Genomic DNA, 14898 nt, shown 5'->3' with positions numbered 1-14898 from the left:
GAGCGTCGTGCTTTGTTATCAGCCTAAAAGCAATGTTTAGGTGGGTTCAAGGAAGTGATACTTCATTACATTTTACTTAGATGATAATGTTTTAGATGGTAGGAGGAAGAGCGATAACATAAATGAAGTGTGAATAATGAGAGAAGTGGTGAGAGGAGGTGAATGATAATTAAATGAGTGAGAGGAAAAAGAGAGAGAGAGAAAGTAGAGCTAAGAGCATAGAGAAAGTATTGGAAAGAGGGGGGGGTGAAATAGGTAAAGTATACGAGGAAGTAAGAGGGGTTTATTATAGCATCACAAGAATTTCATAAATATTTTGCATGTTTGAAGTCAGCAGCAGCCATGCTTGCTGATTACCTAACAATTTTAATACAATACTAGACTACCCGTGACCCGTTGGGTCAGTATTAGCTATGGAATTAATGTATGAGCATGACACTTGTGACATAAAAAAAAAATGTTTTTGTGACATAACAGAAACATTTCTATGAAAGTATATTAAAATGAAAAAAGAATATAGATAGATTTCTATGAGTCGTTCTGTTTATAATTGTTTCTTTTTGAAAAAGAAAACTTACTGCCATTGAATTATAAGTGGTTTGCCATATTTATAGGTAAATGTGCACTGAACAGATACCATAATACTTAAAGTTAAATCAAAATTTTGATATATCTTTTAATTTAAACTCGAAAAGAAAAAAACAATTGGGATGCTGAAAACATACACAGTAAAACAATACATTTTATTGTTGCGTTGATTATTTATTTGTAATGCAAATTTAAAAAAACATATTTTCGGGGTTATTTATGCTGGTAGTGTAGAAGAAAACGTATGAATGTTTTTTAAGAAAGGTGTATTAAAAAGTGGAGAATAAATTAAAAAATGAAGGCGATGGGTAAATCGCCGTTGTAAAATGCTCTTATGGTTGTCAACGGATTAAAGTAGTTGTATTTGTAAGAAAATTGCGTTAAGATAACTTAAATGTAATACGGTAATGAACAATGTAAAAAATGCAGAAAGTATTAACAATTGTTTATTTGGATAATTTAAACGCAAAAAAAAACAAAACAATTGTGATGCTGAAAACGTACACAGTAAAACAATACGTTTTATTGTCGCATTGATTATTTATTTACGCACGCATGTGCAACCAGAAGTCGTAAACCAGATGTTGGGTTACAACACCCATTACAAGGTTAATTGAATTTTATAATTATATAAATTAAGAGTCGGTAAAGCAGCAGCAGCAACAACCATAAATTAGAATTTACAAAATATTAATGAAAAAAAAAATTAGATAGTCAGAATCAAATAATGATTTACCAGATATGTAGCTATATGGGTTTAACATAAAAAAATTTCCAAAACCATTTTCGAATTTCTAAATATTAATGAAAAACGAAAAATTGGATAGTCAGAATCAAATAATGATTTACCAGATATGTAGCTATATGGGTTTAACATAAAAAAATTTCCAAAACCATTTTCGAATTTCTAAATATTAATGAAAAACGAAAAATTGGATAGTCAGAATCAAATAATGATTTACCACATACGTAGCTATATGTGTTTAACATAAAAAATTTATGAAACCATTTTCGAATTTCTAAATATTAATGAAAAAACAAAAAATGGAATGAATCTCCATTTAGATTTAAACATAAAGAGTGGTTAAATATTTACACACAGACAGACACACACATACATAAATCTACTGTTTTATTTATACAGGTTTAAGAAGAAAGAAACATATTTTAATAGTATTGACCTTGACAAATATTTTAGATTTTAAAAGGAATAATATTTTTAACAGTAAATTTTGCAGATTTATGTAAAAAGCACTGTGAAATTTACATGAGATCCCGCAAGTATTTAATAATTAGGGTTGGGACAACAGCATATTCTTTTCATTGTTTTGACTCTCGCGTATATATCCAACATAGTTAGACACAGTAAATCAACCAAGAACCACCTCACTCTATAGAAAAGCATATAAGATATCAACGGATACACACTCGAGAGTCAAAACTCTGAAAAGAATATGCTGTTGTCCTAGCCCTATTAATAATATAAGAAATGCTGATTAACCATCTCATGCCTGCTCTTGTAATCAGTGTTTATTTATTTATTTTTTTGCGTTTTCATATTAACAGGGCTATCTGGCATTGCTCGGGTGGAAGAAGTGAGTGTTATAATTTATTTTTATCAATAATAACTGTGTAACGTCGTCGTCGTCGTCGACGAATTTAAAACAATTTTTTAGCAAATTCTTTATTAACTCTTGAAGGCTAAAAAGAATTGATTTTAAAAATTTAGATTTTTTTTCCAATGAAAATTCTACACACAACATATTGTTTTGTTTTGTTTTTTTTCTGAATAATTTTTTATATAAATTATAAAGGAACAGATGTCAATTCAGTTGCACATTTTTTTAAGAATTTGAAAAGAAACTATAATAAAAAAAAACTTAGTTTCCTCTCAACATGACTTTTTTTATTATAAAATTTATTTTATAATTATCAGCCTGAATGACCTAAATAGTCAACTTAAAACCGTAAACAGACAGCCATGTTTTTTTGTTTTTGAAAGTTTTTGGGCAGGAAATTATTTTATTGACTTTTAACTGATAAAAGGCGATAATAAAGGGGGGTAATTCGTTTCGCATTTATTAATGTTTGCGATGATGATGTTTTTCTTGAGGAACTGGACATACGAACAAGTAAATTAATATTTAGATAACGGATTCTTATCTAAAAATACTTAGACATGTATCATTTTATAGAATTTGCTGCTGATTATAAATATGGCACTCATTTTAATTTTAATTTGCTTCTGATGACAACTATTTAAAAAATTAAAAAATAATTTGCAGCACGACAACTATTTAAAAAATAAAAAAAAAATAATTTGCTGCATGGCAACTATATTTAAAAAATAAAAAAATAATTTGCTGCATGGCAACTATTTAAAAAATAAAAAATAATTTGCTGCATGGCAACTATTTAAAAAATAAAAAAATAATTTGCTGCATGGCAACTGTTTAAAAAATAAAAATAATAATTTGCTGCATGGCAACTATTTAAAAAATAATTTGCTGCATGGCAACTGTTTAAAAAATAAAAAAATAATTTGCTGCATGGCAACTGTTTAAAAAATAAAAAAAATAATTTGCTGCATGGCAACTGTTTAAAAAATAAAAAATAATTTGCTGCATGGCAACTGTTTAAAAAATAAAAAAAATAATTTGCTGCATGGCAACTATTTAAAAAATAATCCCAATCAAATAACAGAAAAAAAAAAAATTTGGAAAGAAACAGAATAAAACAAAGTTTTCTATATTAATGAACATAGTGAAGAGAAAAAACAAAAAATTGGATAGTCAAAATCAAATAATGATTTACCATATACATAGTTATATGAGTTTTACATGAAACATCCAGACAACGTAATTGCATGTATTAAATATATATTACATGTAGTTTAGCTAGGATCATTTTACTTTTTTCTTCACTCCAAGCAAGGCATATTGCCATTTGAAACATAAAGTGGCTACTATTTGGAATTGTGTCTAACAGGGGACTGTGGGAAGTTGAACAGTGAGATGTGTGTTCACATTACATTTAAATTTCTACAGGCATTACTAGCGCTATGACAGCAGAATATTCTTATCATTGTTTTGACTCTCGAGTATATATCCGACACAGTTAGACGCAGTTAATCAACCAAAAACCACATCACTCAATATAAAAGCGTATAAGATATCAATGGATACACACTCGAGAGTCAAAACAATGAAAAGAATATGCTGTTGTCATAGCCCTAGTTATTACAGTCAAGGAAGCAGAAAACAAGACCGGAATTCCAACGTCTAGGAGCCTGAGGGAAGAAAGTAATACAGTAGAAGGTTTGCTGGTATTTAGGGACCTTAACAGTGAAGGAGTAGGATTTTGCTGTTTATTGGTTTATTCGGGAGTATGTAAATCAAGAAGGCAGAGGTGCTATGAGCCCAGAAGAGCACATTACATTAAAGTACTTGTAAAACAATAACAGGGAGGAAACATTGTGGTGATGGGACAGAGGTTGGTGCTTGGTTGATAGTGTGGGACCTATTAGAATTGGGATATTTTTTTTTTTTTTAATTCTGTCTAAGAATGCAAGTCTCGTGGAAGATGCAGCAGCCTAGATGTGGCTACAATAGTCTGTGCATGGGCGAATGACGACTTTGCAGAGGTAATGGATACTCTCAAATGTGATTTTCTTGCGCAACAGAAGGAGTCCTATACATGCTAAAGCTTATGACTACCTGCGTATCTCTAGAAGAACATTTGGTTTCAGTGAATTAATATCTCTAACCTTGAATTTCTAAGACTAAATTGAAGTTAATGTCCATTACCTTTACATATTTCCAGTACGTTTTTGTCCACTTATCAGGTTGGTGCAAAAGGTTTTGCTGGTTTATAGAACAAACAATTTAAACAACTATAATTTATTTTAAGCATATTTTTATTACTTAAACATATCAACATGAATAATTTATACGTTTTTCTTTTCAAATGATTAAAGCATCATTCCTATTTTCAATGATATAAGCATCATTCCTATTTTCAATTATATAAGCATCATTCCTATTTTACTGCAATGTTAACCCATGCTAACCCCTCAAAAAACCTTCTTTAGTCAACAAAAATGGAGTCATCTCCCATCATGATAATGGTCGTCCTCACACGGCACTACTGACTAAAGATGTCCTAGAAGAATTTGGTTGGAAAATTTTATCTGATTTTGCATATTTTTTGATCTAGCTCCTTCGGGTTATTACTTAGTTTGAGGATTACAAACTATTTAGATGGCCTTAACATCACGAGAGGAGATCGAACATGGGTTCGATTCATATTTCACAGAAAACCTAAATAATTCATATTTCACAGAAAACCTAAATAATTCATATTTCACAGAAAACCTAAATAATTCATATTTCACAGAAAACCTAAATAATTCATATTTCACAGAAAACCTAAATAATTCATATTTCACAGAAAACCTAAATAATTCATATTTCACAGAAAACCTAAATAATTCATATTTCACAGAAAACCTAAATAATTCATATTTCACAGAAAACCTAAATAATTCATATTTCACAGAAAACCTAAATAATTCATATTTCACAGAAAACCTAAATAATTCATATTTCACAGAAAACCTAAATAATTCATATTTCACAGAAAACCTAAATAATTCATATTTCACAGAAAACCTAAATAATTCATAATTCACAGAAAACCTAAATAATTCATATTTCACAGAAAACCTAAATAATTCATATTTCACAGAAAACCTAAATAATTCATATTTCACAGAAAACCTAAATAATTCATATTTCACAGAAAACCTAAATAATTTATATTTCACAGAAAACCCAAATAATTCATATTTCACAGAAAACCTAAATAATTCATATTTCACAGAAAACCTAAATAATTCATATTTCACAGAAAACCTAAATAATTCATAATTCACAGAAAACCTAAATAATTCATATTTCACAGAAAACCTAAATAATTCATATTTCACAGAAAACCTAAATAATTTATATTTCACAGAAAACCTAAATAATTCATATTTCACAGAAAACCTAAATAATTCATATTTGACATTTGTAAAGAATTTTACAAGTGGGGCATTTATAATTTTATAGACAGATGGAATCAAGTTATAGAGAGCAAGTATTCTTGTTATGAATGAAGAAATTAAAAAAAAAATAGATGGGTTTTAATTTTCGAAACGAAATTTTGGTACTTGTATAATATAATAACCGCTTTATCCTCAGAATCCTCTGGGCAGTTTACATAAAACGTCAGACGGTGCCAAACGAAAGTTTTGAGATTTTTCTTTTTAGTTAACGTTGGCCAATTTTTTCATTAAAAAATATCTTATTTTAATCTGTACGAAACTGAGTCAATGAAAAATTTATTGAAAAATGAAAACAATATTAATGAAAAATTAATTGAAACATGAAAACAATATTAATGAAAAATTAATTGAAAAAGGAAAACAATATTAATGAAAAATTAATTGAAATATGAAAACAATATTAATGAAAAATTAATTGAAAAATGAAAACAATATTAATGAAAAATTAATTGAAAAAGGAAAACAATATTAATGAAAAATTAATTGAAATATGAAAACAATATTAATGAAAAATTAATTGAAAAATGAAAACAATATTAATGTAAAATTGAAAATGAAAACAATATTAATGAAAAATTAATTGAAACATGAAAACAATATTAATGTAAAATTAATTGAAAAAGGAAAACAATATTCTTGAATAATTATTGGATAATTTTTAAAGTTTCAACTTTAAGAGAATCAAAATTTAAACCAAGAAAAAAAATTCACTGTAAGGTAAGTTTCATGAATAAATATTTATTTTTTGAAAAACCAACTTATAAGTTTTTATATTATTTTTTTCTTCATTTTATAATATTTTATGATTTTTTTTTGTTCAAGTTTAAATAAATATTTAATTTTATAATAAACCAATGATAGCGAACAACTGTGTTTTTGTATTAGTGTTAAGGTGCTAAGTGTTTTAACACTTTCTGGCATTTTCCGTAAACCACCCAAACGATTCTGACACTAGCACGATCCTTATACTGCATAAGTATCAAAGTTTTAAATCGGCAAAACTTTTGCATCAACCTGATATATATCAGAGGGGGAAAAAAACTTATAAATTCACAATCATAATAAACAAAATAAGAGAAAATAATAAAATGGTATTGATGGTTGGATGGTGGATGCCACTTTCGCTATTGTCTTGTAAACATCCTGGATGATATGACCTACTCCTGGCGCATATTTCGTCTGGAGGTGATCCTTGGCTCAGGTAAACTCCTTGAACATAGTCATCATTATAGCTCACCATCCACGTGGCACCTGCGAACAGTAAATGGTATTTCCGCACGAATGGCGTCAATCTGAAAAGACACCTAAAAGAAAGAACATGAATTATTAATAAACGCGTTCAATTATGCAGCATTACATAGCAAAACATCTAAACATCATATCAATGTTACGAAGTGCCATAAATGAGTTTCCAGCCTTTAAAATTATTGTAGACTCCTGAAAATCCAGTATATTATTGCTATACATCTTAAGAGATGACTGACAAATTTTTATGATTTCAGGTTCAATGAACAGTTACAGCAGTAATTGAAATACACTCTACTAAAGCCTGATTGTCACAGCTTGTGAATTTCAAAAATGCAATCTGGACGTGAGGACACTTTAGAAGAACGATACAAAATAAAATTCTGTTTTAAACTTGGAAAAAATGCCACAGAAACGTATGGATTGCTTCAGATTGCTTTTGGATTATCTTGCATGAATCGAGCATCAGTTTTTGAGTGGCATAAGAGATTCACGGAAGGCAGGAAATCTGTGAGAGATGATGATGTGGGAGGAGTAAGGAAAACAGAAGACCAGAGTTGATTGGCCAAATAAAGAATTTCATGGATAAGGACCGTTGTGTGTCTATAGAGACAATAAGTGCACAGTTTGATGTCAGTGTGGGAACTGTACATATAATTATTCCTGAGGAACTGAAGATGGTAAAGATTTGCGCAAATGCACCAGTCCACATTTCCAGACTATTTGACTCAGACATTGGTCTCTATCAGTTTTATTTATTCCCTAAGCTCAAGAAAAATCTCTGACACTGTCATTATGAGACAATTGAGGAGATGAAAGAGACTAACGTTTCTGAATTTTTGAGACAAGGATTGGTTATTCGTATTATTATTCATCAGACTACTGTTCTCATGTTGAGTGTAATTTTCACAACGTTTCAGTCGATGTAACCTCCGATCTTCTTCAGGTGTATCTTGTTGAACGCTGGAATGTTTCTGTCGAACTCAGGAATTTGGGCGAAATTTCAAGCGGAACCCTTTATTTACTTCATGGGGTTAGCGTGCTTATGATCGGATAGAGGTCCTAAATAATTTGCAAATGTATTTTTTCATTCACTGAGGATTGAACCCTCAACCTTCAAGAGAATATGACTTTTACAATTGATTTTTCCCAGTACTCTAACCACTGCGCCACGGGTCCTTGCAGACAATTCTAGTACAAATTTTAGGAGCCTTAAACCTATTTTTATTTCTAGTTGTTAATATCACTATTTATTACTAATTATTATTATATATTAATGTATATCTATCTCTATACTTATTACTTGTATATATTTATGTTTTTTACTTATTACTTGTGTATATTATCTATTGTTTATAATTAATGGTTCTCATATCGTATTAAATTCTATACTAGGTCTACTTAGCAGTTGGTTATTCCCCAGCATATATGCTGCTTCTTTCAGTCGTCTTACTCTCCACTGTTCCTCTCTGTCTATAATTTTTACTTCATCTCATAATGGTAGATGATTTCCCTTTTCTTTCCAGATATGGTCAGCTATACCTGACTTTTCAGTCTCTCCATGGACTATGGCTTTTCAATGTTCTTCTTACCATGCTTTCAACGGACGACATGTTTCAGCTCTGTATAGTTTTCCACATTTACATGGGATTTCATATAAACAGTTCATAGTCATAATTTTTTCTGTAGGGGCTTGACTCTCACAAGCTGTTTCCGGAGAGTTGAATCACTCCTGAATGCTGTCTTGATGTCATATGGATCACATATTCGTTGAAGTTTTTCAGGCAAGTCGTTCATATATGGTATACAAACTGTGCTGAGTTTCTGAGTGGTGTCCTTTTGTATATAGTCCACATTTCTTGAAGATGATGTCATGCTCTCTGGATAGTTGTTTCGGTGGAGGGTTTTTCTTAAACTGTCCATCTCGTGTTGATATGCATTGCTATTACTACATATTGCTTTTGCTCAGTGTTATAGGCAACGGACAATTCCTTTCTTTACATTATATGGATGGTGGGAGTTGAAGTTTAGATACTGTTCAGTGAAAGTTGGCTGACGGTATACAGATGACATAAACCCCTGACCTGTGCAAGTTATCAGCACATCTAAGAACGATAAGTTATATATGGAAACAAATCGAAAGACTCTACCAAAAACTGGCAAGGTTGTCTAACCACCTCACATTCCTATGCCGGTGCTGTGATCTTAAGCTAGTACCACCAGGCTTAACATTAAAACTACCAGTCAGCTCCAGACGGACACAAAAGATCGCAAAACGAGTAGAGCATGAACTCATCTGAGACAGAATCTACAACAGTCTGTTGAAGAAACAGCAATTACAGACCGAAATTTCAAACAACTTTACCCCATTCCTGGAGAGTATATCTCAGATTGATGACAAAACTCGCAGTCAAGAATACCTGGACATATCCTATAAGAAAGAATTTAAGGAGGTTAAGTCTCGCCAAATAAAGAAATTGGAAAATCTAAAGCTAAGACTCCAGGTTCACCATTCACAAATAAGAGCCATTGTCAATCAAAGTAAACGTCAGCTAACTCCCTCTGCAGAATCAGTGCTAAACAAAAGTTTCAACTTCGCCACAACCTTAAAGCAGATTCCATACTTAGATATGATAGCTCCAGTAGAGGAGGCAGCCTTGAATAAACCTAAAGCACAAGGAGATGAACTAAGGTGGAAAGTGAAGCAAGCAATCGAGAATTCAAAACCTCACAAAGAAAGTAGTATTGGCTATCAAGTCCCTGCGCGGTGACAATTATATCATAATACTACCAGCAGACAAAGGCAATGGTACAGTGGTCATTGATAGAGCAGAATATTCCAAGAAATTGGCAGATTTAATAGAATCTGGTGGCTACTGTAAAGTGAAAAAGAATCCGACCCTGAAAACGGAAAAGAAGTTGATTCACAAATGTCTGTCTGTCTGTCTCCATATTTTCAAACTTTATCTCCTCCGAAACTAAAAGTCGCAGAACGGTGCTAGAGCCCTCAAATGATCGGATTTTTTTAAGAACGGTTCTTTTATGGGTCTTTTAGCCGGTTAAAATTTTTAAGGGGTCAAAAATGGGTCAAAATTTTTAAGGGGTCAAAAATGGGTTAAAATTTTTAAGGGGTCAAAAATGGGTTAAAATTTTTAAGGGGTCAAAAATGGGTCAAAATTTTTAAGGGGTCAAAAATGGGTTAAAATTTTTAAGGGGTCAAAATGGGTTAAAATTTTTCAGGGGTCAAAGATGGGTCAAAATTGAAAAAAAAAAAGTTATACATTTTCTACATTCATTTTAGTTTATTTTTCATTTCAAATTTTTGATCAGTTCATATGCATGTCATCTTGGTGCAGTGGTAACGTCACAAGCTTTGAATGCTACAGTTTTGCTTTCGGTTTCGATCCAAGCTGATGATACCCAAATACTTTTTTTTTTTTAAATTTTGAAATCATGACTCTATAATAATATTTACATAATCGAGACAAATTAAATTTACGCATATTTTATGCCTGGACAGAGCCCCCCCCCTGCTAGTATATATATATATATATATATATATATATATATATATATATAAACCAGTAAAAATAGCAACGAAGGGGTTAAAATAGAAAACAATAAGAACTCGACAGGCATAAGTCTACTTTAAATACTCTTATATGCATGTGCAAATATATGTTTATACGTTAAAGTCTGTTCATTTTTAACTATTTTTTATCCGTTTTTTTATAGCTCAACTAATTAGGACTAAGGCTAGAATGCTAAATGTTTTAATTTCAATTCTAGCTGATGGCACCCAAATTATATATATATTTTTTTTACTTAGAAATCATTATTATATTACTCTCTATAACAGGCATGAGGGGAAAACAAATGAACACATATCTAAGGAAATGGCAAAAACACTAGAGGATAACCTCCAATCTGTAGTGGAATGGGGACAAAAATGGATGGTGACATTCACTGCTAAGACTAAACTTGTTTCCTTCAATAACTACAAGAAACCTTTTCTACCACCAATAGAACACATTGCCTGAAGGTACTTCTTTTAAACTCCTCGACTTAACGTTTATAGGGAACATGAACTGGAATATATATATTGAGAACATTGCCAAGGCTACTGCAAAGAAGGTGGGCTCTCTCTACCGTGCTAGAAAATTACTTATGCCTGAAAGTATCCTATACCTCTATAAGGCCACCATTCGCCCATGTATGGAGTACTGTTGTCACATTTGGGCTGGTGCATCTGCTGCTTGTCTCTCACTCCTGAACAGGGTTCAAAAGAGAGTCGCCAACCTGATAGATCCTGAACTGTCATCTAGGCTTCAGCCTTTGTCCCATCGACGAAATGTTGCATCCCTCTGTATGTTCTACAAATACTTTAATGGTGAATGCTCTGACGAACTGCAAACACTTGTACCTCCTCGACGTGACTACCCCTGACAAACCTCACAAGCAACTAAGTCCCACCCCTTTACAGTAGATATACCTAGGTGTAAGAAAGCCTTTTACTCCAATAGTTTCTTCCCCAGAACTGCAAGTCTTTGGAACTCCCTTCCGGGATTCTGCTTTCCCAACTGTACTGATATGCAGAAGTTCAAGTGTAATGTGAACAAACATCTTTCTACTCATCTCTCTTCATAATGCCCCCACAAATTATGTCCCCGATAGTAGCCCCCTACTTCAAAGTGGCACTGTGCCTTGTCTCGGGTGAAAATTGAATAAAAAATTTTTTTTTAAATAACCGATAGAGAATTAGTTCTAGTTCTATAATAATAAATACAATATCTGCATAGCATATAATATCATGTATAAACATATTTTATGACCGGGCAACACCGGGCGCTCTGCTTGTAATATGTATAATAAAGGGTTATAAACAAATGAAATAGACAAAAATATGCTAGGTAATAGACATGATGGAGGAATTAACGTAGACATATCTAAGGCAATGCTAATAACCTTGGAAAACGACTTGCACTCTATAGTGAAATGGGACCGTAAATGGATGGTGACATTTGATGCTAATAAGACTTAGTTTCTTTTCCTTTAACAATTATATATAAAAAAATTCTTCAACCATGACAAATAACATCCTATCTAAGAGCTCACTGTTCAAACTCTTCAGCTAGGCATCCTGAATTAGAACGAACGTTGTATATTGAAGGGGACAAATCCCGGTATTTAGAGAAACAAAGTAATTAGGGTCGAATATAATTATTATTAAAGGAGAATGCTGGAATCGAACTCAGTTATTAAAAGTTAAAATGGATACATATTTGTTATTTAGATACGATTCCAGGAATGCAGTGGAATTATCCATTGTAGTTAGAAATAACTATATGACGATAGTTAGGTTAGAGGAATAATGGAACAGTGAAATTAAGGAATGTTCTTTGTGTTGCCAGAAAACGTGTTGGATGCATATGCAATGTTGATGTGGAAAACATGCAAATGTTTGGCCACGTTCTGACGTCACAAAGAAATATAGATCAATATGTACAGTTAAGTTAGACTAGACTGGAGTTCGATGCAGTTCGAGACAGTTCAGTTCAAGTTCAGCCAGGGAGAAAGAGTTGGAGAAAGAGTTAGCCTAAGCTCCTTTGGAAGTGAAAAGGAGGAAGTCGAGACAATGTAGTAATCTTGTCAAGCATCAAATTCCCATTATTCCCATCACCAGCTGGGAAATAAACGTCTTCATATTGTTATGTAACTTTTGTCTTGGTTCATCATTTAAACGGAGGTAATTTGTTTTTGACTTTCAAATTTATATATATCATCACACTGTTCTATCGTATTGTATAATGAACTTTATGTATAAACCCTCTTCCAAATTGTTGACTGTATCCCCCTTATCAATAATGAATCTCCCCTCCGTCCTGTTTAAAAGAACTGTTCATTACACATCTCCCTTCACATCTCTCTATCTATTGCGTCCATTATAAATATGAACTCCCCACGAAAATGGGTCATCGTCGCTGTGTACTCCATTATATCATGTTTTGTCTTCATTCCATTTACAACCCAATTACAACATACATTGAAGACTTTGTCAAGGCTAAATGAGGGGTGAAATCCCTGTACCGTGTTAGAACATTACTCACACCAAAGAGCATCCTATATCATAATTCACCCATGCATGGAATATTGTCGCCACACCTGAGCTGGTGCATCTACCACTAGTCTCTCCCTATTAGACAGTGTCCAAGAAAGAATACCAAATCTGATACTTCCTGTATTATCGGCTAAGCTCCAACCTTTGTTCCATTGTCACATTCTCAACCATCAGAAGTCATGACAAGTAACACCCGACCTGAGATCTCGTAAATCAAACTCCTCAGCTTAACATTCACAGGCAACATGAATTGGAACAAATACATTGAGGATATTGCCAAGGCTGCTGCAAAGATTATGGGCTCCTTCTACTATCTTAGAAAATTAATCACATCTGAGAGTACCTATACCTCTACACAACCACCATTCAATCACGCATGGAGTATTGTTGCAACATCTGGGTTGGTGCATCTACCACTAGTCTTTCCCTTTTAGAGTCTCTAATCTGATAGGTTCTGCACTATTGACCAAGCTCCAAACCCTGTACCATCACCACAATATCACATCCCTGTGCCTATTTTACAAGTACTTTAATGGAATGCACTCTGATGAACTTATAGTATATCTGCCCCTTTGACGTACATACTCTCAACTTACTTGACAAGCAGCAAATATCCAGCCTTTCACTAGTGGTGACCCTAGATGCTGAAAAGATTCTATAATAATTTCTTTCCTGCTAGACTTTGGAATTCCTTCCCTGTTGTCTGATTCCTTGACTGAATAAACCTGCAGAAGTTTAAATGTAATGTGAACAGACATCTCCCTGTTCAGCTCCCCATAGTTCCCTGTTAGACACGATGGAGCTAAAAAGAACTAAAGAAAAGAAAGAATAAAAGCATACCTTCCCCTGAATGCTTGGTCACAGTCAGAGAAGAAACCTTCTGTGTCATTTAAGCCAAGTCTCTGTGATTGTTGCAACAGAAAGTAATAGTAATAATGTGGGTTGTTGTCTGGTGGTAGCGGCCCCATGTACGAGTGGAGCTCTTCACCGAGAGAAACATTGCCGTCAGGAATATTCACCACCATCCAATGGATCAGGGGTTCACCTGCGTTCCCGAGGTTTCTGTGAACGTGTGGAATATCTGGATCAACCATTAACAATGTGTATAGATTACCTGAGAGAAAAGAAAATCTCTGTGGCATAAGAAAATCATAGAAAATGTCATAAGAAAATCCTAAGAAAATGTCATAAGAAAATCCTAAGAAAATGTCATAAGAAACTCATAGAAATGTCATAAGGCAATTTCATAGTTGTATGGGAGTTTTAAATCACTACTGCATTTTTAAAAGATGGGATCGTCTGATCGCTAAAAATTCCGACTTGCCGATACCAAGACTGATATACAAGTGACAAGCGATAACGTGTTTCAGAATTTATTTAAAAATCAACTTTCATTGTTGTTGTTGTTGTTATTTGGACGCATGTATGAAAGCAGTTGCCCCCCTCTCTATTTTTTTATTTTCGTCTTTTTTCCCAATTTTTGCAGCGAATTATTTTCAAATGGACACAAGTCTACCAAATTATCAAAAGTTTATTTTTTAAAAAGTCGATATTTAAATATTTAAAGATTCTAATGCAACGTTCTAGTAAATCGATCACCGATTTTAGAACCACTCAACATTTTTAGGCCAAATTTCGCGAATTTAGCCTTATTTAAGCAGTCTGACCTATTTTTGAATTTCGCTTTCTCCGATTATTTTATACGCATATTTATGGTTATTTTTAAGTTTCATCACCCGACATTTACAAAGATTTTGCCCTGATGATTGTTTTTTTTCAAATACGTATTCCTCAAGTTATGTCACCTGACATTTATAATCTAAAAGCAATGAATGTGCAC

At 32.6% G+C, this 14898-nt stretch overlaps 1 protein-coding gene across 1 annotated transcript in view; it reads right to left on the bottom strand.

The window, feature by feature from the left end:
- Positions 1-6564: 6564 nt before the first annotated feature.
- The window catches only part of LOC145256138 (uncharacterized protein C56G2.4-like), a 41862-nt gene continuing 33528 nt past the window's right edge, over positions 6565-14898 (bottom strand). The window contains exons 7-8 of the mRNA XM_080114723.1: positions 13899-14172; positions 6565-6999 (exon numbers count right to left, since the gene is read on the bottom strand). Of these exons, the coding sequence (XP_079970849.1) occupies positions 6738-6999; positions 13899-14172 (536 nt within the window). The 3' untranslated portion in view covers positions 6565-6737. The remainder of the gene's footprint in view (positions 7000-13898; positions 14173-14898) is intronic.

The sequence above is a fragment of the Euprymna scolopes genome, chromosome 32 (genome assembly GCF_053919585.1).
Source record: "Euprymna scolopes isolate OS-2025 chromosome 32, ASM5391958v1, whole genome shotgun sequence".
Lineage (NCBI taxonomy): Eukaryota > Metazoa > Mollusca > Cephalopoda > Sepiida > Sepiolidae > Euprymna > Euprymna scolopes.
The sequence above is the reverse complement of the archived record's forward strand: the minus strand, read 5'-3'. Positions and strand labels throughout refer to the sequence as shown.